Source organism: Penicillium canariense (genome assembly GCF_028826845.1).
Source record: "Penicillium canariense strain IBT 26290 chromosome Unknown utg000002l_segment0_segment0, whole genome shotgun sequence".
Taxonomy (NCBI): Eukaryota; Fungi; Ascomycota; class Eurotiomycetes; order Eurotiales; family Aspergillaceae; genus Penicillium; species Penicillium canariense.
This window is the reverse complement of record NW_026622729.1, coordinates 4,038,388-4,061,594: the sequence shown is the minus strand read 5'-3', so window position 1 is coordinate 4,061,594 and position 23,207 is coordinate 4,038,388. Positions and strand designations below refer to the sequence as shown.

General features: G+C 50.0%; 9 protein-coding genes across 9 annotated transcripts; 6 read left to right on the top strand and 3 right to left on the bottom strand.

Moving 5' to 3' along the window:
- Positions 1-157: 157 nt before the first annotated feature.
- N7482_004647 (6-phosphofructo-2-kinase PFK26) lies at positions 158-2,621 on the bottom strand (the record flags this gene model as incomplete). The annotated part of the gene is made up of 2 exons (XM_056686772.1): positions 158-1,997; positions 2,356-2,621. 2 exons carry the CDS (start codon positions 2,619-2,621, stop codon positions 158-160), a joined length of 2,106 nt encoding a protein of 701 aa, XP_056545514.1.
- A 1,425-nt stretch (positions 2,622-4,046) lies between these two features.
- Positions 4,047-4,544, bottom strand: N7482_004646 (uncharacterized protein; the record flags this gene model as incomplete). Its single annotated transcript, XM_056686771.1, has 2 exons — positions 4,047-4,448; positions 4,536-4,544. 2 exons carry the CDS (start codon positions 4,542-4,544, stop codon positions 4,047-4,049), a joined length of 411 nt encoding a protein of 136 aa, XP_056545513.1.
- A 562-nt stretch (positions 4,545-5,106) lies between these two features.
- On the top strand, positions 5,107-6,838 carry N7482_004645 (FMN-dependent alpha-hydroxy acid dehydrogenase; the record flags this gene model as incomplete). The annotated part of the gene is made up of 5 exons (XM_056686770.1): positions 5,107-5,134; positions 5,215-5,273; positions 5,333-6,575; positions 6,628-6,701; positions 6,752-6,838. The coding sequence occupies 5 exons, from the start codon at positions 5,107-5,109 to the stop codon at positions 6,836-6,838; spliced, it is 1,491 nt and encodes a 496-aa protein (XP_056545512.1).
- Positions 6,839-7,781: 943 nt separating this feature from the next.
- N7482_004644 (uncharacterized protein) lies at positions 7,782-9,564 on the bottom strand (the record flags this gene model as incomplete). The annotated part of the gene is made up of 5 exons (XM_056686769.1): positions 7,782-7,883; positions 7,929-8,018; positions 8,072-8,767; positions 8,823-9,188; positions 9,325-9,564. The coding sequence occupies 5 exons, from the start codon at positions 9,562-9,564 to the stop codon at positions 7,782-7,784; spliced, it is 1,494 nt and encodes a 497-aa protein (XP_056545511.1).
- A 993-nt stretch (positions 9,565-10,557) lies between these two features.
- Positions 10,558-11,902, top strand: gliI (aminotransferase gliI; the record flags this gene model as incomplete). The annotated part of the gene is made up of 2 exons (XM_056686768.1): positions 10,558-11,376; positions 11,432-11,902. The coding sequence occupies 2 exons, from the start codon at positions 10,558-10,560 to the stop codon at positions 11,900-11,902; spliced, it is 1,290 nt and encodes a 429-aa protein (XP_056545510.1).
- A 1,833-nt stretch (positions 11,903-13,735) lies between these two features.
- On the top strand, positions 13,736-15,395 carry N7482_004642 (FAD-dependent oxidoreductase; the record flags this gene model as incomplete). The annotated part of the gene is made up of 6 exons (XM_056686767.1): positions 13,736-14,155; positions 14,231-14,697; positions 14,754-14,814; positions 14,877-15,072; positions 15,127-15,205; positions 15,251-15,395. The coding sequence occupies 6 exons, from the start codon at positions 13,736-13,738 to the stop codon at positions 15,393-15,395; spliced, it is 1,368 nt and encodes a 455-aa protein (XP_056545509.1).
- A 2,122-nt stretch (positions 15,396-17,517) lies between these two features.
- Positions 17,518-19,019, top strand: N7482_004641 (uncharacterized protein; the record flags this gene model as incomplete). The annotated part of the gene is made up of 4 exons (XM_056686766.1): positions 17,518-17,754; positions 17,810-17,939; positions 17,989-18,112; positions 18,167-19,019. 4 exons carry the CDS (start codon positions 17,518-17,520, stop codon positions 19,017-19,019), a joined length of 1,344 nt encoding a protein of 447 aa, XP_056545508.1.
- Positions 19,020-20,085: 1,066 nt separating this feature from the next.
- On the top strand, positions 20,086-21,144 carry N7482_004640 (uncharacterized protein; the record flags this gene model as incomplete). Its single annotated transcript, XM_056686765.1, has 1 exon — positions 20,086-21,144. One exon carries the CDS (start codon positions 20,086-20,088, stop codon positions 21,142-21,144), a length of 1,059 nt encoding a protein of 352 aa, XP_056545507.1.
- A 431-nt stretch (positions 21,145-21,575) lies between these two features.
- On the top strand, positions 21,576-23,180 carry N7482_004639 (DEAD/DEAH box helicase; the record flags this gene model as incomplete). The annotated part of the gene is made up of 1 exon (XM_056686764.1): positions 21,576-23,180. One exon carries the CDS (start codon positions 21,576-21,578, stop codon positions 23,178-23,180), a length of 1,605 nt encoding a protein of 534 aa, XP_056545506.1.
- Between the last annotated feature and the right edge of the window lie 27 nt (positions 23,181-23,207).

Sequence of the window (23,207 nt, the reverse complement as noted above, 5' to 3'; positions counted from 1 at the left end):
GGATATGGATGTTCATGTTGACCTGGCTCTCCAGATCGAACCAGTCGCGGTAATGTTGAAAAAAAATGTCGTCAGAATTCGTAGCATGTCATAAAGTGGTGAGCGATGTGGGAACCATGAGCTCCGAGTAGGAGTTGCGAGATTCAGCGTGACTGATCTACTGCGCACCCACCTGGTGCAACTCGTAGTCGGGCTGATAGTCGAACCAGTCGCTCTCGGGGTTGTATTGATAAGCCTTGAACTCAACGCCATACGGCTTGGGCTCCAACATGTACAGCATACCCATGGGAACGTCCAAATCGGCCACCATATCGCGCTTTAGGCCGCGGAAGTAAGCCAGGAGGACGCGAGCAGTGGAGCGGTGGCTGACCAGGAGAACGTGGTCTGTAGTGCGCTCAACCTCGACGATGACGGTTCGGAGGCGGTTGATGATGTCCAGGTAGCTTTCACCGCCGGGGCCGGGGTAGCGGTAGAAGAGCTTGTCCTTCTTGCGGTGGGCGTACTCCTCGGGATACTGCTCCTGGATTTCCTTGTAGGTCATGCCCTCCATCTGCCCGGAGTGGAGCTCATCGAGCATGCGCATCTGCTTGACATCGTATTCGTCTTCATTGAAATACTCTACAGTTTGGACAGCGCGCTTCATCATTGACGACCACACGCAGAAGTTGCGCGGTCGATCGCGCGGAATGTACGACGGATTGGGAGGGGTGCTGTCTCCAGGCCGAGGTGGGAAGTTGTTCAGCTGATTCTTTTGGTGCTGGTACTGCTCCCACTTTTGCCGTTGGTGGTCGATGAAGCGAGCAAGAGCCTTGGCATATCTCTTGCCATTCTCGCTGAGGCCAGAATCTCCGCCAATACGACCGGCCGCATCATCCAGACTCTCGCCGTGGCGGGTGATCCAGATCTGACGCGGAGAAAGATTGAAGTTGAGAAGGTAGTAGACAACCTGAGATGATAGGAACCCATTGGTCTGGTGCGAGACAATCTTGCGGCCGACGTCGATCATTTGAATATAGGCCATATTGTGACTTTCCTCATATTCACCCAGGGGAACGTAGGACTTCTCGTACAGAGCGACACGCTTCTTGAAGTCTTCCAGGGCGGTCATGGGATCCTGGCCCTTATAGTCGGGTCCAGAGAGCTTCAGGCGCATATTAGCTTCCAGAAGATTCTGATCCACGCAGCTGCTCTCCAGGAACAGGATACCCAGCTCGGGACCCGCTCGGGCGCGAATGTGGTCAACAACAGCCTTGCGACGCTCCATGGTGCTGTTAGTCGCATCGAGAATGCCAACGCTGCCGCCGTCCTCCAGAATGTACTCGAGCAGTTCGTCAAGGGTGTCCAGCGCCACTTGCTCACGAAGCTTGACAGCACGCTGATTCTGAGGGTCGAAAAAGTTTGCTGTTTGATCCATAGGTTCGGGAGAAGCTTCTCGGGCGGCTTCCGAATCCCGGTGGAATTGGCCGGGACCTGCATCGATGGAAGGGATTACAGTGCTTCCATTCTGTGAGATGGAAGATCCAGGCTCTTCTCCGTTCACGAGGATCTTGGCCGGAACGACAGGGGGAGGTAATGGCGCGTGATCCGGTGGCGAAGAGTTCTCTGGTCCTGACGAGTCATTTTGATTCATTGTTCCAACGCTGACACTCAACCGGCGCACCGAGTCGAGGAGATCCTTGTGGACATTGCTCGGACGCTTGTCCAAGGGGCGTCCGAATTTGGCCGGCGAGGGCGACTTCCCTGCGGCTACACGACGACGTTCACCAACGTTGAATATCTCTGTATCATGCTGGAGCCAGTTCAGGTATCGAGCAAGCTTCTTAGTGATGTAACTCTTGCCTCGGGCCGGCAGGCCGACCATGACAATGACCAGCTTAGCGCCGACATCACGCTGGGCAATCCGTCCATCCGGAGAGACTTTGGACTTGGTCAGACCGGGAATATCCAGGGTAGTCGCCCGAACTCGGCTGGGCGTACTGGCTGAGGTGAGACCAGTGCTGCCGGGAGAGAAGTACGTTAGCTAAGGGCCACGGTAAAAAAGCAACCGTAAGACAAGCCATCAAATAATAGAAGATCACACGACAAGAATAATGCAGACGCGGCTGCGCCACCTCAACATGGGTCCAGGCTTGCCTGGCGGTCAAGCACGAGCTTTGTGTCTCTGGGGACATGCTCCAGGCCGCGCTCTCTCAGAGGTGGGCCAGACTTAACCCGAGGCACATCGTAGGATTGCCGATCCAGGGTCACAGCCCATAGGTCCCGAGGGGGAAAATAGAGTGACTCGAAGGCCAGACAAGGTTCTAGGCTCCAGGGGTATGTGTGCAAATTGACGACTCAGAGGCAGGGGAGACTCACATCTGTGGAGACGGGGGTGCGGTAGAAATCGGAGTGTCAGTCAGGGCGCTTCCGACTCCGCCCTTGGGCGCCTGCGATGTTTTGTGGGCATCGGAATGCAGGTCATTGCCTAGCGCTCGCCCGACCACGGATTTCGGAGGAGGCATCAGAGCCCCTTCTTCTCCCGAGCCGACGCTAGTTCCGTTCGAACTGATGCCACTGGACCGGTGGTTCATATTTCTTTGATCGCCCCGGGCTGCAGAATCAGGCGATTTGGCCGACGTCATGATAGCCGACCGTGCAATGGTGGAATGCTGCGCCATCCCCGGCCTAAGGGGATCTTATCTTTCGGGAGGGACAGTATTTGAAGTGTCCGAGCCTGTTTTCGGGTTGGATGTGCTCTTCTCGAGGACTTCGAGGACAGATTGATGAAAGGCCCTGAAAAACAAGGCGGGAGGGGAGGAGGGAGAAGGGCGGGAACAGCGGATGACTCAACTCCGGCCAAAACGTCACTTCGACTGTGTGCTTCACTGCGGTGATCTGGTTGGCGAGCGGTAATACTCGCCTGCGCGCGCCACCTCGATGATAAGCCACTGAATCAATAGCGACACAATGTTTGCGTTCTGCGCGATAAGTCCTTTTTTTAGCCTTTGTGGGTTTTCTTTGACCAAGAGCGACTGTTGATCGAAGCGAAGGTGGTGAAGTGGAAGTCGATGGGAAACGTGATGTTGCTGACACGACCGAGGGAGTCGTAGGATGGACGAGGTATGGCCAGTATTCCAGACCTTTCTACAAGCAACAGGAGGATAGAAAGCGAAGAAGAGTCCACTTCAGGGCATAAAAGAGTCCCTCGGTGAATGAAGTCACTGAACTGATCGCCAGAGCCCACTTGGTGGATCACTGGGGCATAAGTGGCTGCGCGATATGATGTCAAGTTCATCTGACCTTCTATGCGATGGGAATTAAACAAGCTATCGTCCCGAAGAATTAGATTGAACAGCTCTCTATATACACGCCCTTTCGCGGATGTACAAGGAAGGTCTCGCGGATCTATTGGCGATGCATCAACCTTTATCTCCAGCCCAGAATGCTTGGCTCCAGGCAGCCCAGGCCAAATTAGGATGATGGATCGACCGCCGAAGCTCCATCTTCTATCCCTGTGGTCCCTGTGGTAAATCACTAGCCCTGGAAAAACCCCCGGAAATATCCACCGAGGAAGGTTTCCGTCCGCAATCATGGATCTGCCTCTCCGCCTTGCCAAGCAAGCAAGCGGTTGAGGGCAACGCCAATCCCCGGGCCTTTAGGATGGTTGGGCTGAGGGCGGTCCGACATGTGCAGTTCATCAACCGATTTGAGTCCGAACGAGTCCAATGGACGGACAGCCAATTCTTGGGACGCCTTGTACAACCTGCGCCTCACCGCTCGGGCCAGTCCTCCTCCCTTTCCGACATACTCGGCATCCTTGGCGGGTTCTCGGTCCTCAGCACAGCAAATCGGACTCCGACCAACTGTGTGCTTCCGCAGGCTCACGGGGCGATCCCTTCCGCCCGTTCCCTGGGACAGGTGATAATGTAGCCGATGGAGTTATACACCATCCTTGGCGCTTGGCGGTAACGCAGGGGGTGGGCGTGATACACGGTGCGCGGAAGATATGGTCTTGCAGGAGTCAATACGGGGCGAAGTGTCCCACCAAACCCCACAGGAGGCGTTGATTAGTTGCTTAGGTTCAAGGTGAGGCCGATCAAGCACGCGTATGCCGCTATACTCAACGCAGTCAACACAACCACTGCATTTCCACTGGTCCGGAACTTGTGTCGATGAACGCCATCGTCCCCCAGTTCGGAGAAGAACTGTCGGTTTCCCTGGGAGCGGCGGAACAGCCCAATAATGAGGACACCGGTGCCGTAAATGGCAAATAGGGCACCGATACTGTAGAACTCGGCGGTGAAGATCTTGAGGACGACCAGGGCGAAGGAGAACTGGGAGAGGGCGGTTCGGACATATGCACCTTCGAAGGTTCGCTGAGCGGCGCGCACCTCGACAATTTCGTCGGAGGTCAGGACCGCTGAGCGGGCACGGTGCATCCGTAGGTGATAGCGGTCAGCCGCTCGTCGCTTGAATCTGTTAGTGAGAGGGAACATGACAAGGAACTTGATGCACGAAGACTTGAAGCATAGAACACATCACAGTAGCCAACATACCTCAAACATGGTGTCGACGCCCCGTCCAGCAGTGGCAGTGTGTTTTGAAGTTCCTTGAGAAGCCAGCCGATGTGGTCATTGCGACGGGAAAGATGGCGGAAACGCGTGATCACCGCTCACATGACTCGACACACCACCTTTTCCGCGTCAACACTTTGACTGTTTTCGGAGGAGCATCGCTTCTGGCACTTTTACACCTTGGATATTGATTCCCGAGTTTCTGGGCTAGTGTCTACCGTCTACCGGCAGTGCGATTGACCAATACCTTAACCTATTCACTGGCCGCCCAGTTGTGCCAAAAATACCGGCCCCAAATTCCCCACCAATGACGTGGGGGTGTTCCGAATGCTCCAGACGGTCGGCTATCGAAGTTGCCCAACGGAGGAGGCCAGTCGCCGGGGCTTTCCCCAAAAACCCCCACACCACTAGCAATGACAGCCGGCGACTTCTCCGAACAACGTCGGGCCCTTCTCCCCCGAATTTATTTCTTCAACTTTACTAGATTTCCACCCTTCTCCAGGCTAAGTCTGCAACTCGACTGTCTGCGACTGTCGCGCTGTGCTGGTCCAAAATGGCGAAGGTATTCGACGCTGCAGAAGGTACGTTTCCTTTTCTCCGCACGGAACCCCCCGACTAGTCCCTACTCATTTCGTGGGGGTAGGCTGACTCGAACTTGCAGTCGCAAACCACAACACTCGTGAGAGTTGTTGGGTGATTCTATATGGCAAGGTCTATGATGTATGATTGTCAATCTCCCATGATGCAGAGTAGTGAGCTAATTCTGTTGCGCATTTTAGGTTACTGATTTCCTGTCCAATCACCCTGGCGGTGCAAAGATCATTTTGAAGCTTGCAGGCAAAGACGCTACTGAAGAATACGACCCCATACACCCTCCTGGCATTTTAGAGGACGAGCTCAAGCCTGAGGCATGCCTTGGAACTGTGGATGCGACCACATTGCCAAAGCAAGAACCACCAGCAGAGCCGCAGGAGCAGGCGGTAGGGCCCCCACCTATGGAGAACCTCCTCAATCTCGACGAAATCGAACAAGTGGCCACAAAGCAAGTGAGCAAAAAAGCGTGGGCATACTACTATTCTGCGTCAGACGACAAGTTCTCCAAACGCTTTAATAACGAGGTTTACCGATCTATCCTTCTGCGACCAAGGGTCTTTGTTGATTGCACCACGTGTGACCTGGATACATCAGTATTGGGACACAAATTGGGAATACCTATCTATGTCTCGCCCGCTGCCATGGCACGTCTCGGTCATCCTTCCGGCGAGGCTGGAATCGCAGAGGCATGCCGAAGCTTCGGCGCCATGCAAGTCATCTCCAATAATGCTTCCATGACCCCAGAACAGATCGTCAAAGATGCAGCCCCTGATCAGGTTTTCGGCTGGCAGCTCTATGTTCAGATTGACCGAAAGAAGAGCGAGGCGATGCTGACACGCATCAACAAGCTCAAAGCCATCAAGTTCATTGTTCTCACTCTGGATGCCCCCGTTCCGGGTAAGCGCGAAGAAGACGAGCGGAACAGTCTCGCAGGAGCGACGGCACCAATACCAAGCGGTGTGAAGGCCGCTGAGCGCACCGCTGATGATACTCCTGATGTGAATGGAGGATCTGGCGGTGTTGGCCAACAATTGTTTGCTGGTACCGACCCCTCCTTGACATGGCAGGAGACCCTGCCATGGCTGGCCAAGCACACAGATCTACCCATTGTCCTCAAGGGTCTCCAAACACATGAGGACGCATACCTTGCCTCGCTGCATGCTCCGCAGGTCAAGGGAATTATTCTTTCTAACCATGGTGGGCGAGCCCTGGACACCGCCCCGCCAGCAGTGCACACGCTCTTGGAAATCCGTAAATACTGTCCCGAGGTCTTTGATAAGCTCGAGGTTCACGTTGATGGTGGCATCCGCCGTGGCACAGATGTCGTGAAGGCACTCTGCCTAGGAGCCAAGGCAGTTGGCTTGGGACGCCCTGCTCTCTGGGGACTGGCAGCGGGTGGTGTTGATGGTGTCCGTAGGACATTACAGAGTATGTTCAACCTTCATTTGACTTAGTCGTCATGCTAACAATCTTGGAATAGTCCTTGCCGACGAAACCAAGACCTGCATGCGCCTTCTCGGTGTAGAGTCGGTAGATGCCTTGGGTCTTCAACATGTATGCCTCTATGCGCTCACCCTCAATGAACAAAAAGCTAACTGCTTCAGATCAATACCCGCATAGTCGAGCAGCAAATTTACGATGGGCCTTCCGGTCTCGACAATTTACGGCGTGCTTTCCGGGCGAAACTTTAGAAGCAAATGAGGAATTCCTTCAGGCTGTAGATATACCCATCTGTAAAATTTATTCTGCTGTCTCTAGCATCACAAGCATACTTGTCCTTGTCTATATTGCGCGCATCCTGTTTAACAACCTGGTCATTGATTCTATCTACGGGACGATCTAAAAGTGGAGCCTCTGTATTTACCTTGAAGCTCGACAGATCTCGAAGGGCCGAAGAAGGAAACGAGATGGTGGCTTCAAATTTGCGATTCCGATCTTGGACTCGATCTAATTAAAATGCGGAATGAACCTGCTTATGCCAGGATGCTTTGTCATTCTTTGGGTTTGCGTTGCATTGATCTGTGCCCTTGCCGATTCAAACTGATATAGCCAGCTAGGTTTCGCAAGTGACTGGTCGAACTGATCAAGTATGGATGTTAAAGACCCTCCCCTCGGTCTCCATCGTCCCTCCAGAAGAGAGACCAACATGGCACTCAGCATTTTTCAGTCGGTCATACAGAATCCCCGCAGTTTCATTGCTGCCCTGGTCACCAAAGTAAGTTATCTGCTTCTTTCAAATACGAGTGCGATCTGTAAATTGACAGAGGAAGTCCGCTCAACATTCAAGTGAGAGAGCGATAGATCCGGCATCTGACAACCAACTGACATATAAGCTTGCTTGCTTTAACGTAGTACCTGTCGACATAATATGGAGGAATATTGGTGCAACCTGAAGTTTCCAAGCATATATTCATTTTCAATGTTGTGGGGACTACACGACTTAAGTACATGTGAGTATGAATTTCAAATTTAGCTCACGGAATTCATGCTTTCAAGTTCACAGAAAAATATGATATTCGAGATGCTGTCGCAACCTTGAGTTGGATTAGTTGCACGGAGTAATATTTAGTGAATCCCCCGGTTTGATAACGCACAAACGAGCCCAGTGTTTGTAGTCCTACTCTGGGCTGGGTCCTACTGGTTGGAATTGCGCTTTCTGACCGTCGCCTGCACGCTCTCGGGATATATGACCCAAAAGTACGGATTGGACTTCGCTCGAGGTTCCACAAGATCAACCTAAAACGTAAGTATATATTATCGATTTTATGGTCCAGTACTCACATCATAGTTCATGAACAGGGCTGTAACAAACTTCTTGATTTCAAACATGGCGACGTGTTGGCCCAGGCAACCTCGTGTCCCGGCCCCGAACTAGCGCAATCAGACATTGAACGTACCAAGGACCTGAACTGCATCTGACTTACACTCAGCAAACTGGCTTCAAGTTTTCTAATATGTGACGGTTCGCCGTCCAACCAGCGACGAGGACGCCACAGGTCCGCATCATCCCCCCACGTCGGCCGATAGCGATTAGCAATATAGGGACTCATGCCTACGACGGTACCTCCAGGGTAGAAGTTACCACAAATTGTCGCTCCTTCTGCAGGAACCACTCGTTCGAGAGGCATAGCAAATGGAGCGTCAAGCCGGAGTGACTCTTTGATACAAGCATCTAGGAAGGGGAGGTTCTGCAGCTCTTGCCATTGAGGAATCGGAAGGTTGAGCCCCGTGGTAGTGCCTTGCTGATCCCGCAGCTCGGTTCGTACTGTCTCCAGTGCGTCAGGGTGTTCCACTAGGAAACAGACCACAGATCGAAGCATGGAAGCCGTGGAGTCGGCCCCTCCCAGGATATTGGCAAAGGTCCACGTTGACACGAATCGAAGGGGTACATTTTCCTTTTTCTCCTGGGCTTGTAGATAATACCCGAGGAAGTCGCCGTCGGCACAGGGTCCGTCGGCGTTTGCATTGGAGAGCGTGTTATGACTGTTCTGACGCTTGTTCCGACGCTCTGAGATACGCGCCAGAACGTAATCCAGCAGAGGGGCAATGGATTCGCGTTTGATGAAGTTTGCTAGTCGGTTCTTATGCAAGAGCCAATCGATCCCTGGTATCTGCGTCATCTGCTAACAGTTGAGTCTTACCCCATGTGAACGTCCTCTGTGGTGTATAACTTACCGGTCCGATGCTCATGTTTGCCCTCTTGACGTCGTCCATGATACCGTGTAAGTCTCTCCCATGCTGCACGTACCCATATGGGCGGGAGAATGTCATCAAGCCCATGGTATCGTAGGATAAGAATTTCATCCAACTTGTGAGGTCAAAATGTGCTCCCGTGGGCACAAACCGGCGATCAAGCTGGTCAAAGAACATTTGCGTAGCACTATCCATCCTTTGCTCGAAAGAGGATACCGCATACGAGAGCGAATAATACACCGCGATATGTTGCTTCATCTGTCGATTCGCCGCGTCGTCCTCTGCGGTGAAGACGGAGAGGAGGAGGCCGTCAGTGGTCCAGGGTCGGAAGGCGCGGTACATATTGCTCTGCATTGGTCAGATGATTTTTGTATCAGTAAATAGGGAGAGAGACAGCTTGACGGAGATGGGGAGTACATGCCTTGGGAAATCCGCCCCGCAGGTTGAAGATTGTCTGGATGGCCTCCGGGTCACAAATGCACACCAGGTTGGGGCCGAATCGCACGGCGGGACCATATCGTTGGTGAGCGAGAGCTTGGTACAGGTGGAGGAAGCCACGGCGCGCTAGGAAGAAGCGATACAAGTTGGTGAATTGTGCGACGAATGGTCCGGGGATGTGCTGCAGCCGCGAGTATGTACGGTAGAGGTGATAGACCAGGACCGTGGTGATTCCAACAACCAGGATAGGCAGTGCCTGGTGCGTGTCCAGAGATTCCCCCAGCATTTTCAGCGATAATAATGGAATAGTAGGTGGTGGAATGTAGAATATCACTGCTCGTCCACCCTTCTTCTATTTATAGCCGGAGGCACGGCGCTCGACTGAAAGGCAAGAAGTGACAGGGTTGGAAGGCAACAATGTATGGCCTAGAACGAAGGATAATCCCCAGTTCTGCACACCCAGATCTAGATCTATTGATGTGATAGTCCCCGTCTGCATTCCTCCGTGTATATGTTACACAAACCTGGAACCGTTGACTCGGTCGGCACTACTGACCAAACTGCCCTGATGATCGCTCGCCAAGACTACAAAAAGGATGGTATTGGTGCAGAACACGAGAACCTAATTGCTGCGAAGACGTATCAGAGGAGAGAAGAGCTATGCTCCCATCTGCACCTACATATACATGCACACGTGGGGCCAGCTGACCAAACTGACATACGAGACATTTCTATACCATTCCATATATACTGTAGGGTAACTACCGTTGAGGACTGGGGGAGATCAAAGGCAGAATAGGTCATTATAACTAAGACGACAAACCTGCAATACATCGAATCAAAATAAGAGACTCGTTTGCAAAATTGTGTAGTCCAGGTTCAAACTTGCAGAACTAGAACCGACTTGCAGAACTAGAACCGAACCATATCGAGATCTAGTAATCCGCGAGACATGATTGATTGGATCGGAATCGGCCAACAGCAGTACAACTGTGGGCGGCGACGATCAAACTTAAACTGACCAAGGTACGGAAGTCTGTAAGGAGGTGGCAGGTTATCTGAATACAATAATTAAGTTCTCTATGCTCTTGTTGTGCTGCAGACTGCCTTTTCTCCATGGGACTTCAAAGCGAAACAGCGGTGAGTTGGAATCGTGCGTGAAAGCTTTGACCGCCGCAGAGACTGAAGACGCAAACCGGTTCAATGTTAAATAAATGAAAGATCATACGTGCTGCGTCTCCGGGCGTAAGCCCTTCTTTTCATCGGCTTTTCTCCGACGATGCTCTCAGGCCGCATGAAGCGAGGTCTGTCCTGGCTCTCAGACCATGCCTCCGCTGAGCCAACCCATCCAAAGGGCGTACTGGAAATGGACATGGCAGAAAATTGGCTTGTCCGACCTGACGTACTACCTATAATGAAAGACGCAGTGGAATTGAACCTGAAACAGCAGGATCTCTCATATTCCCAAGAGCTCGGTGGGCCTCCAGGGCTTTTGCAGGTGTCCGCATCATTTTTCAATCACTTCTTCTCTCCTCAAGTTGCCATTTTACCCGAGCACCTCGTTACGAGCACAGGGTGCGCATCAATTCTTGAAACCCTGATCTTTTCGATTTGCGATACTGGAGATGGTTTACTACTAGAGACACCCATGTGGGACGGGTTTGCGGTCACGTCAACCCTGAGAAATAACGTCCGGATATGTCCCGTGAGATACACGAGACGGCCGACAAATGCAGCAGAATTTATACAGCACTACAGCGAAGCGATGAAAAATGCAACGTGTCCAATTCGGGGCCTCATTGTTTGCAATCCGCACAATCCTCTTGGTCAGATTTATCCTACCGTATGGTTAGAGGCACTGCTTCAATTCTGCGAAACTCATGATATTCACTTCATCTCGGACGAAATATACGCCCTTTCAAATTTTGGGGCGACTAGATGCAGTCAAGATGTCAGCAACCCCGATGTTGTGATTGGGCTAGAAACGAAGTTCACATCGGTATTGGCAATAGACCTGAAGCGGCTTGAGGTCGATCCCGCTCGTGTCCATATAGCGTACAGTACCAGCAAGGATTTTGGTAGTAGCGGGTTTCGACTGGTTTGTCATTCTCAATAAACATATAGGTGCAAACCTAACTCTGACGCATTCTCAGGGATATCTCATTACACAGTCGAATCCTGGGCTTCGCCGTGCACTAGCGGTCCTGAACAGATTCAAGGTGTCTAATATATCATCGATAGCTGTTGCTGCTCTCTTCTCGAATCTTCAGACGCTTGAAACCGTACTGAACAGTAGCAAATCTCGCCTGCGCATAGCGGCGGAGACGTTGGAAAATTTCCTGTCATTCCATCAGATTGCGTTTTATTCTCCAGTTGCTGGATGCTTCATGTGGGCGCGATTTGGGGGCGAGCTAGCAACAAAGGAAACAGACGCAGAGCTATTGGAAAAATTTGCAGCTGCAGGTGTGGCCGTTGCTGCTGGCTCTAAGTTCAACAGCGGAGAACCGGGCTGGTTCAGACTCACATTTGCTCTACCCTGGAAGGTTCTGATCGAAGGACTACGTCGAATCGAAATTGCAATGGAGGCGAAACGACATTGGATACCTGAGAAAAGCCAATTGTGAAGCCAAAGGCCTTTGGCATAAGTTTGAACGAGGTTACGCATTGTGTATATCCCACTCCACCAGGTCTCTACTTGATTTCGTGTAGACATGGCCTATATCTTTGCAATCATATCTCATTGCTTTTGAATCAATGCACGGGACGTGTTACTTGAAAGTGAGGAGTATTTCCATCCCTAGGACTGCGCGTAGATAGCCATCCACCCGGACAATAATAAAGCGGTTGTCGATTCTAGTCAGAGCCATGATAGGTGTAGGAAGACACAATTGGATTGCTGATACAGGGATTACACAAGCTACAGCTTTTCCCTGGCATCTCAGTCACCTTGACCGCCTCTAATTAGAACGACGGGCCTTGTTAGGGGCTGAGCCTGCCCAGTGTTCAAGTGACGTAAGTGGCCGGCCTCATTGTGGGATACGAATTGATAGCTGATCTCTAGAGGTTGAGTGCAGTCCGGCTGTTGGAAAAGGGGAACCCGCATAGGCTAGTACACTTAGCGGTGGACAAGTCATCATTGTGCAAACAATCCAGCAGGTGCAATGCCACCAACCGGTCCACCTAACCCTAGAAATAGCATTGGCGCTGGCATCTTCGGGTTACCGCCCGGGGACTAGATCCGGAAAAGGTGTAAGAGTGTCCATTCTCGTACTACTAACTGAACGTACTTATGCTGTCCACCTAGCAAACTTTCAGCGGAGACCAGCCTGATCAGTACTAGGCCATCCGTCTCAACCATGTAGGGGGACTCTTTCCCCACTTCACTATCTAAATACACGCGCGAAGGCGGAGTAGCTAAGGAAAAGACAAAATGGCGGGGCCATCCCTAGTCGCCTAGAACGGCCTATTTTAGCGCCATCGCACACCGTTTGTAGAGGTAGTCAACGTTAGTAATTTTGTCTACTATCCTATGTCACGTATACACGTTACATTTTGCAGTTCGTTTATCCATCCATTTAGTAGATCCACGGGTAGACCCGAGTAAGATTTATCAGCGAGCTAGATAAGAGACGGCGGCACCGCTACATGATTCACGCGGCATCAACACGGAATATTGAGATGTCTTTCTAGAGACACAAGATAGCGAGATATAATCCAACTGCCAAGTCAATAACTCACTTCGCCCTGTATCGGAGCTCCTCCTATCAGGCGAATCCTCCTTCCCCGCCACTTATCGCCTCTTATAACAGCCCCATCCTTCTCCACTAATCAGCGGAATACGAGGACAATGTTGCATAACCTCAGAAAATTCGAAACTAATGCAGTCTATGCTGAAAAAAACCTGATTATCATGCCCCCAGGTCACGACTATTCGGGGCACAGCACTGAGGAGCCGATTATATTGATTGAAAGCATCCAAATGTAGTCGAGATTTTGGAAATTTTCCAGGACCTCGTTTACATATTATGCTTTGGGATTATGGTGCAGCTACACTTTGAGGGCACTTCCACGGTAACTATTCCCGCGCAGAACCAGCTCGTATGTCAAGGCCCATGCGGGACATACACTGCAGATGAATAACTAGGACAGGACAGCCAAGTAGTGGGGCATGCAGTTACCGATAGAAGAGAAAGCAATTACATCCCATAAATTAAACATTTGCATGCTAAGCTGTGTCACCCGAGCCCTTGCTGCTCACTTACAGTGGTCATTATAATGACGTCCCGTCAAATTCTTAAGTACTTATTGCGTGGGCCGGACAATCGAAGGCATGCGATCATGAAATGATCCTGACCATGTATTTGCACCTAGCAATATTACAACAACGCCATATCCTGAGAGAACGGCTCCCAGCCAAGGGAAAATTACACAACTTGATTTTCAAACAACTGCGCTTCATGGGGTCATATTCATCTCCTGGCTGGAGGCAGTTAGACATCGCCGTTGTTGGTGGCGGGATAGGAGGAATGTCTGCGGCGACCGGCCTGCGCCGTGCCGGCCATAAGGTTTCGATTTACGAACGTGCCGATTTCCTTGGTCAAGCCGGTGCTTCTATTTCCTGTGCAGCGAACGGTACGCGCTGGCTACACGAGTGGGGCGTAGATGTGGCTAAAGGCGATGGGGTCATCCTTCAAAAGCTCATCAGCCGCGATTGGACGACGGGCAAGATCCTGACAGAGTATGGAATGGATGACTACGAGGAACGATGGGGGTATGTGTACTACATGTTTCAGCGGCAGTGTATGCACACAATGTTGAAGGATTCTGCATTGGGGGAGGGTGAAGGAGTGCCCGCGAAACTCTTCATGAATCACAAGGTAATGTGTAGAGTCACTATAAGCACACCTACTTGCCCCAGGCCCTTCCGCAGCCGATCTAATCTTTCTTATCAGTGTAAAAACATTGATATCAATACCGGTTTGATTGAGTTTGAGAATGGAGAGGTGGCCAACCATGATCTCATTATCGGCGCGGATGGCATCGGATCCGCCGTTCGTGGTATTCTCGATATCTGGCCTGAGAAGCGACCCGCCGGGTCTAGCTGCCTACATGCAAACGTCCTCACTGAAGATGCGGTCGCCGCTGGTCTTACTGACTTCTCTAAAGATAACGCCCTGCAGTTCTGGGGCGGCCATGGGGAGGCCTGGGACAAGATCGTTCTCTCTCCGTGCCGAGGGGGCAAGTTGCTATCGTACTATTGCTTTTTCCCGCGGGAGAAAGGAGACTACGTGAATCATTCTTGGGGGGAAGCTGACAGGCCAGTGGAAGAGCTGCTCGCCCCGTACCCTCAACTCGATACGCAAGTCCGGGGACATTTGGCCCTTGGCAAAGAAATCCAACCATGGCGTCTATGGATGCAGTGAGTTTAGCCTAACACACAATTGGCCTTTAATCAACGAGGCTGATTGTTCACAGTGAACCATATCCATATATTGCAAGAAACATGGTCTGCTTGCTAGGTGATGCAGCTCACCCAGTATGTCACAGTGGAATCATCCGGGTTAGTGGGATCAAATATCAAAACTGACAGACATTCAGATGATGCCTCACCAAAGCCAAGCAGCCTGTATGGCAATCGAAGACGCAGCTGCCTTGGGCATTATTTTTAGCAAGAAATGTTTCACGGGAGATGTGTTTGAGTCACTATCTACCTATGAGTCAGTTCGTCTCCCGAGGGCAACCAAGGTTCAGGCAGCAGCGGCGAGAGCCTCACACAATATCAACGAGCGAATCGGTAAGTTAAAAGCACTCTAGGAACCCCAATGCATGCACATTAACGTCCATGTAGGATTCTCCAGCAACATTCACAATCCAGTTTACGTGGTGAAGAGTGAGCAGGGGAAATTGACAATTGAAGAGATGAATGCGTGAGTCGACAACCCTTTAAAGCGCTCTAGTCTGATTAGCATCAGTTATAATATGCACATGCACATCGACGAAGTAGTCTCCAGACGCACCGGGGAAGCATACACTCACAAGTACACCCGCGGTCTGCCAATAGGGCTAAAGCTAGCAAACGGATATACCGTTGGAGCTGAAGATTGGTCTTATGACTAGAGTATTCCCGATACGAGCTAGACTTAGTATGCTAATACATTTCTTCTGTTGCCTCTCAAACAACTTTCATGAAAGGACGGCCCGCTACGTTTGAAATATGCCTGGTACTTCGATACGCTCATTCCAAAGCCCGTGAAGAACTTTAGAAGACCGATGATATCAAAGATTCAGCCAATATCTAGATCCTTTCCATGAAAAGAGAACTCAACTATCCATCTACCAGGCGTGGATTTGATATGATCGAGCTTAAGGGGTTTTTAAGAGTTGTCACACTAACTTCTCCGATAATTTTCCAATCTCCCAACAGCTTTTCTATAGCACCAGCATCACCGTTTAACCACGCACAACTATTTTCAATAATTTCGTATAGATATCCTACGCTGAAAAGAACGCCGTCGGCGCCAATTTCGTCAACGACCAGCTTCAGCGTTGCTATTAAGAATTGCCCACTCGTAATGACCCATGTTTTTCTTTTGAAATAGACATATACTGTTCGCAGGAATAGGGGTGTATCACCCTTTTCATTGACAATGAGCTTCTTACCATCCTCAGGCCAGTGATAGATGCGCCAAAGTTCAAACGGTATATGCTCTCCGAAGTATCTAACAATAACTCTGAGTTAAGGAAACTGATCAAATACGCCGTTGGTAATCATGCCCAGCGAATAAAGACTGACTCAATTGGCAAATAAAAGAGGGGGTTCAAAGAGGTGTTTTCCCTTCTCATAAACTTCGTCAAAAATAATGTCTGGTGATAGGGAGCCAGGTGGAGGTAGACTGGGATATCAAGCTCTATCAACACGCGCCAGAAAACATCATATTCTGGTTGATCATAAAAGTGATAAGTTTCTCCACAAGGCTCAGACTGCTGAAAGTCATTCAACATTACGCCCTAAACGCCCAATACATTGACAGATTGGCACAGCTCCTGGCCAGATTAGGGAGGGTCATGCATAGCCAGTGCAGCAAAAACCCCAAGCTCAACTGGGTAGCCCTTGACCTTCTCGTGAATCCAATTCTTGCCCTCACTTACGCAGCTTTCGACTTCCACGGGGTCTATGATACCCTTAATTTCGGGTGATATCAATCAGACAACCGTATATCCAATTCCGTGAGCGTCGGATAGGCGTAAGTGCTGATCGTTGATGTTGTAAATCCAGCGCAAATAAAGTTCACGATCAACCGGGTTAATGTACCTGACCGCTAGTGACTTGGATGTGGCCTTCATGCCAGGAAGCTTAAATGCATCCTCCAGAGTAATCTTACCGAATATTGTAACTTCCAGGTATACGCGTATTCCAAAACAAAACAGTTATAGAACTAACTCTTCCCTAATTAGGGGTGTGGTAATTCTGACTCGCCTTCGCGCAATCAAAGGATTGGCTTAGGCGATCTAGATGCAGCTATGACATTCCGAGGTGCTTCACCGACTTTTATAGTGACTTTGTGGTGTTTTCAACCGAGCTTTGCAATGAGCGTACCAAACTTAATGACATCTCACCATCCCGTAGAAACCCGTCAACTTATAGTGGACATTCAGTTACAGCTATACTGTTCCACTGGCTATTATATATCTTAGTAACCCAGTCAGATGTTCTTTACCCGATGATAGCGCGCAAGGCTGTCACTAATAGGTGACGATACAATGGATACCTAGTCAACATTTTTGCTTCAACACAAAGCTTGCTATGCAAGCCTAATCGCCTTTGTGTAACCACGTTTTCGTGTAACCACGTGTTTGTGTAACCACTTATTTGTGTAACCACATGACCTAATCTCGACTCTTGACGTGGCTGGCCGGGGACAGAGCAACTGACCCCTCTTTTGCGACCTATCCAGAATTTAGTCGAACAATCAATTAAAGGCTTTCCTCTACAGGGTGACCATATGCATGAGCAAACATCCATAGTTTGTTTTAATTTAAGTGGAAACGCCGGTGGGGATGTAAATCGGATGTCAACATTCCAAATAGACGGTGTCCTCAAGTGCTTCAAGTGACAATAAAAGTCTCGATTCTAGCCGCACCTAAGCCTCCCTGCAACATAATTGCCTACATCTGAAGCAGTACCTCAGGTCTGTTTACCACACTGTCTCATACTTTGATCGCACCTGGGTGCTTATTTATGAGTAGTATGCAAGCCCAGAGAACAGAGCAAGGCCAATCCCCTGTGGATGTATCTATCGCTACCGAGCCGAATAACATTGAAGCGGTTCCCACGCTACTAAAGGAGATTACACAAGCTTTTGATATCTTAACTACTAGCAAAGAAGGCCGAAAAGACTTACTTGCCAAATGCCGCACCCTGGTTCAAGCCCTGGAGACTCCCCGAGAGACCATGATTTATCACTGTTGGGCACAGGTAAGTGCCACGTTGCCAGTGCTTGGCAGATCTAACTGGATTAACTGCCAGATAGACTGGTGCAATGGCCGGCCTCAATTTCGGTGTGGACTCAGGTTTGTGGACACTCATGGCGCAAAACGGCGACAAGCCACAAAGAGTCGGCGAGTTGGCAGCGAAGCTTGGGGTTGATCATCTACTTCTGAGTGCGTTTCACGTTAACTCATCTGGCCAGTCTAATTAACACCCTACAAGGTCGTCTGATGCGACACCTCAGTGCCATGGGGTATCTCATCGAGATTGGTGTGGACGAGTACAGGTTGACGAATTACACGAGGGCGATGAGCATTCCTGTGATTGGCAATGGCTACCTCGCCATGTAAGCACAAACTCTCAGCCCGAATGCTTTCCATGTAGCTGCTCACCTCCACAGGCTCTCCTGCACAAGTGCAGGTCCCATGAGATTTCACGAGTTCTCCCGAAAGCGAGGTTGGGTGAATCCCACGGATGCCAAAGACACGGCAATGATGTACGCCTACGGAACCAACATGGATACTTTTGCGTGGCAGCAATCTCTGGGTTATGGTACACACTTTAATGACCACCTGAGCGGCTACGCACTTGGCCTTGTGCCTTGGATGGCCCCTAGTTTCTATCCAGTGAAAGAGAGACTGATCGACGGGGCTAATACTGATCCAGAAGCTCCGTTTCTCGTCGATATTGGCGGCAACGTGGGCCATGACTTGGAGCTATTTCACAAATTTTACCCCAGTGTCCCAGGAAAGCTGATCCTTCAAGATTTACCCGTGGTCATAGGCCAAATTCGGAACCTAAATCCGGCTATTCTCCGTATGGAGTACGACTTCCATACGAAACAGCCCGTCGATGGTAAGGCCCCTACGGCACCACAATGTCTTTTTTCTGGAGGCGAAAATACATACTCAAAACCATTAGGCGCCCGAGCATATTATATGCATAATTGTTTGCACGATTGGCCGGACGATGTATGCGAAAGGATTCTTGCGCAAGTCAAAGCTGCCATGAAGACCGGATACAGCAGGCTATTGATTCATGAGCACGTCATACCGGAGACAGGTGCCTACTGGGAAGCCACAGCACTCGACATGGTCATGTTGACACTCCTGTCTGCTCATGAACGCACCCACGCGGCTTGGTATAACCTCATTGAAACGAGGGCAGGCCTTAATATAAATCAGATTTGGAGCGGTGGAAAGGGTTCTCAGAGTCTGATTGAATGTGAACTGCCAATCAATGAAGCAAATTAAGCTTGTCTGGCCTCCCTCTGGCCGTTTAGTTTTTGATGAGTTGGCGGCTTTCTATCAAGTGGGATAATTAGTGTCTGGTTTAATGAAGGTGGAAAATAGGAGTGGGTCGAGTACATTTCAGGGCCAGATCTGAATTCAATGTGGTAACATATGATGCTCCAGATCGGATCAGCTATCTTTTTCACATATTTCATGCATAACTTTGACGTTTGGATTACTAATGGGTAGTAAGAAATTCATCGCTAAAGTTCAATCTAGGCGATTTTTTAATAGGGGAAGATTAGCCTGTCGCCATTACCAAGTATTAGCCCGAGTTTAAGTTAACCCTAGGTGAATTTCGAGTTATTATATTTCGACACATACGTGCAGGCAGCTCAAGCAATATATACTCAAGTAAAAGATCAAGAGACGGAAGATAGCTCGACTATTCAGACGCTCCATTTGCCACTTTCTCGGCATGCTCTATTATATTCTGGGTCTACAAGGCGTTAGCGATTTCAGGGCCATTCAGGGACAAAATTTCCGCACGGTTAAATACTGCTTAAATAGTAGCCCGCTCTATAGTGGTTATTTAATCATCGTAATAATGACAGGATTGCAGCAAGTAAGGTCGATGGATAACCAAGAAGAGAAGAAAAGGCCCGTGACTGGTGTCGTGGAAGATTCAGGAGGTTATTGAGGCACCGCAAGCTCATTTCAGACCCTGATGAAGCTTGGGAGGTGATGGGCTTGAGGTTTTTCACCAATCTCACACTCAAATTGTGCATTCATCTTTCCTTCTAAGACGCTCTTCCTCTCGCAGGCCACACACGCTTTGCACGGTATCACTTCTTCTGCCTTCTCTTCTTCTTAATCTTTCCTTCTAAGACGCTCTTCCTTTCACAGTCCACATACGCTTTGCACGGTATGACTCGTACTGTCGCTTCTTCTTAATCTTTCCTTCTAACACGCTCTTCCTTTCACAGTCCACACACGCTTTGCACGGTATGACTCGTACCGTCGCTTCTTCTTAATCTTTCCTTCTAACACACTCTTCCTTTCACAGTTCACAAACACTTTGAACAGTATGACTTCGACTGGGAAGCACGATTTTACGGGAGACCTGACCCGGTCCGAGTCCAATTTGCGATGGTACAATGCCTACGCGAGTGTCGATCCCAAGATCTACACACAAACGCGCCCTAAAAAGCTCTACGCTTCCAGGGCTGGTCAGTTTTCTCTCCACCGATACCAATCCGGCTTCGACACATATGGGTGCTTCTTGACCTTCAAAGTACGCGATTCGGTCACACCTAAGACGATTGCCTCAATTCCAAACGCATCCCTCGAATTCTCAATGCAAGGCGGATCGGAGAACCCTTATTTCCACCTTTCTCTCAAGCTGAAAGGAGACAAAGAAATTACGAACAACCTCCGAATGGTATGGACAGCATGGGACGGAGAAGGCAATTTGACCGACCGAGTGCCTGCTTTCAATGCGGACACTCGGATTCCGATAACATTGTCGGCAAGACTATCAAGTGTCACGATTTCCAAAACCATACTTGACAATCACATGGCCAATCTGTGTCAGGGTTCGGAGGGTGCCGAAGGATACGTCATCTCTTGGGCATGGACGAAAGGCCCTCATTGCTTCGATCATATGCTTCCGGATAGTGTCCTTCAACGCCTCGATTCCGGACAGAAAAAAAGCGTACACGAGTTCCAGGAACTAGGCCGTATTGGTTGTTCAATAATGGTGACTACCCGTGCTCAAGCACATCTTCTGAAGGATTGGAACGCATTTTCTGCAATGCCGAACCCAACGCCGCCCCCGTACCCTTATTATAACTGCTCCTACATCAAAACCGACGACATTTTTTCGGTTATTGACTATATTCCATCAGTGTCTGATGGAATCATCCAGCTTCACCATCGCAAAAGGCAGTTGGGTTGGCCAAATGCCCCCTCGGGAGACCGCAAGTACGAGTGGGAAATGCAATTGCTGAGTTTCTTTGTCAACGCCCCTCTCACATTCATCAACGAAAGAGAGTATGAGGCTGTGAAGATGATCGGCCTGCTTCGGGAGCGGTACAAGAAGAGGCATACCTACACCAGTTTAACCGGACATACGAACTTGAGCTGATTCCTATGCCCGGATCACACACAAAGCAAGGCGAGCCTTCGGATTATTACTGCGCTGTTCTAGAGGTAAAGGCAGCACACAACGAGGATATCGATTTGGAGCAAATTCTTCCTCTCCCAGAACCTGGAACATCCGTCGAAATCGAGCCTTGTGAGACAATTTCACCGGATATGAGAGGCTCTTTGAAGAGTCGAAAGTGGATAGGAAAGGTCATATCGAGCTCCGTACTTGAGCGCGAGAAGAAGCCCCCGCTCACCTCAATTTGCATTCAAATCAAAAGGGCCCAGGATCGAGATTTCATTGGACGGGTTCTGAGGCTCGAAGCTCATGTTCGATTTGAATACCCACAAGCGGCAATCGTCCCAGCGCGCAAGGCGATCAGATACGCAATGTACGGGAATGATCACCTCCAAATCCCAAGAGAAAACAAGATGAAGCAGCTTTTGTTGGGCAACGAAAATACAAACATCGAGCATTTTATGCCGTCTCAGCCAGAAATCGACCACCAAGTCGAGATCTTTTTACGGTCTCAGAAAACTCTGAATACCCAACAGATTCGGGCGGTCCGCTCTGCCTTCAACTTCGGTACCACTTTTCGAAGTTTCATGGGGCTGATTGAGGCACCACCTGGCACAGGCAAGACGCAGATTTCAGCAGTCATTGCTAAGTTTTGTTTCAAACACAACAAGCCTCTTTTGATTGTGTGCGGATACAACTACGGTTTGGATGTGATTGCAAACCGCATTCGGGAGGTGCTGAACATTAATGACCCTACCGGTATCGGTTTCTACCGACTGGACACTGACTTCGGAGAGACTCCTGAGGTGGAAGGTGACGAGGGAACTGACGCAACTCGTCCAAATCCCAGGTCGTGTCCTGGATTTCAGGAGGCCGAAAAGGAGCTCCGAAAGCGTGGGATTTCCGACCACCTTTACACGGCCTTGACATCAGCAATCAATGCAATGACCGCTCCCGGTAGAGGCTCATCTCTCGGGCGCCAAATCTTGTCGCGCATCAACGAAGCTGTCAGTTCCGGGCGCCTCAGGCAGGCCAAACTAGACAAAGAATCACAGTTGATGCTGGAATTCCTCACATTCCAGGAACTACTGCGTCGAGAGGGAATGACTTCTTTCGAGCCAGCGGACTACGGGAATGCTCTGGCTGAAAAGGTACATGGCCGTGAGCGAGAAGGCGATGAAGACGATCGACAATGTCTCCATCAGATGATTGTGCAAAATTACCAAAAATGGTGGCTCGCTCTGCAGGAGTTCTACTTGAGCCGAGCCAAGGTGGTTCTTTGCACGGCCTCCACCACCGGACGGAAGTCTCTACGGACATTCAAACCCGAGATTGTCCTCATTGAAGAGGCCTCGCAGATCATAGAGACAACATGCCTCATTGCAATCATGAGGAATTACTCAAAGCTGCAAAAGGTCCTTCTGAGTGGCGACAGGCAGCAACTCCCGCCGACTGTGATTTCGGCGGGCAAAAATGAATGCTTTCCCTCGCACAGGATGTCCCTGTTCGAGCGCATGCTTCAAACCGGGGTTCCAACCGTCCAACTGAGTACCCAATATCGGATGGCGCAGAACATCTGCGACTTCGTCAGTACTGAGTATTATCATGGGAGGCTGGAAACCCACCCTTCCTGTGTTGACAGGCTAAAGGCACTACAGTTTGCAAAATTCATGACTGAAACCTTCGTTCAAATTGAACGTGGTACCTCCTACTTTGTGTCAGTCAACAACTCAACTCTCTGGAAACAGAAGAATGGCACTTCTGTGTTTAACCCTGATTACATTCAATTCATCGGTCAGCTTGTCGAAAAGCTTATGTTGAAGAATTTCTTGCAACAAGACATCCTCATCCTTTCCTTTTACAGCGAGGAAAGGAACCTCCTAGACAAGCTGATCCGCCTGAACTTAGGGTACAGAAAAATTCGCATCTCTAGTGTAGATGCTGCCCAAGGATCGGAAAGCCCGTTTCATCGTGTCAACCACTCGGCCAGGGAAGCCGTGGGGAATGGGGTTCATTAACAACCTTCCCCGACAATGTGTGAGCCT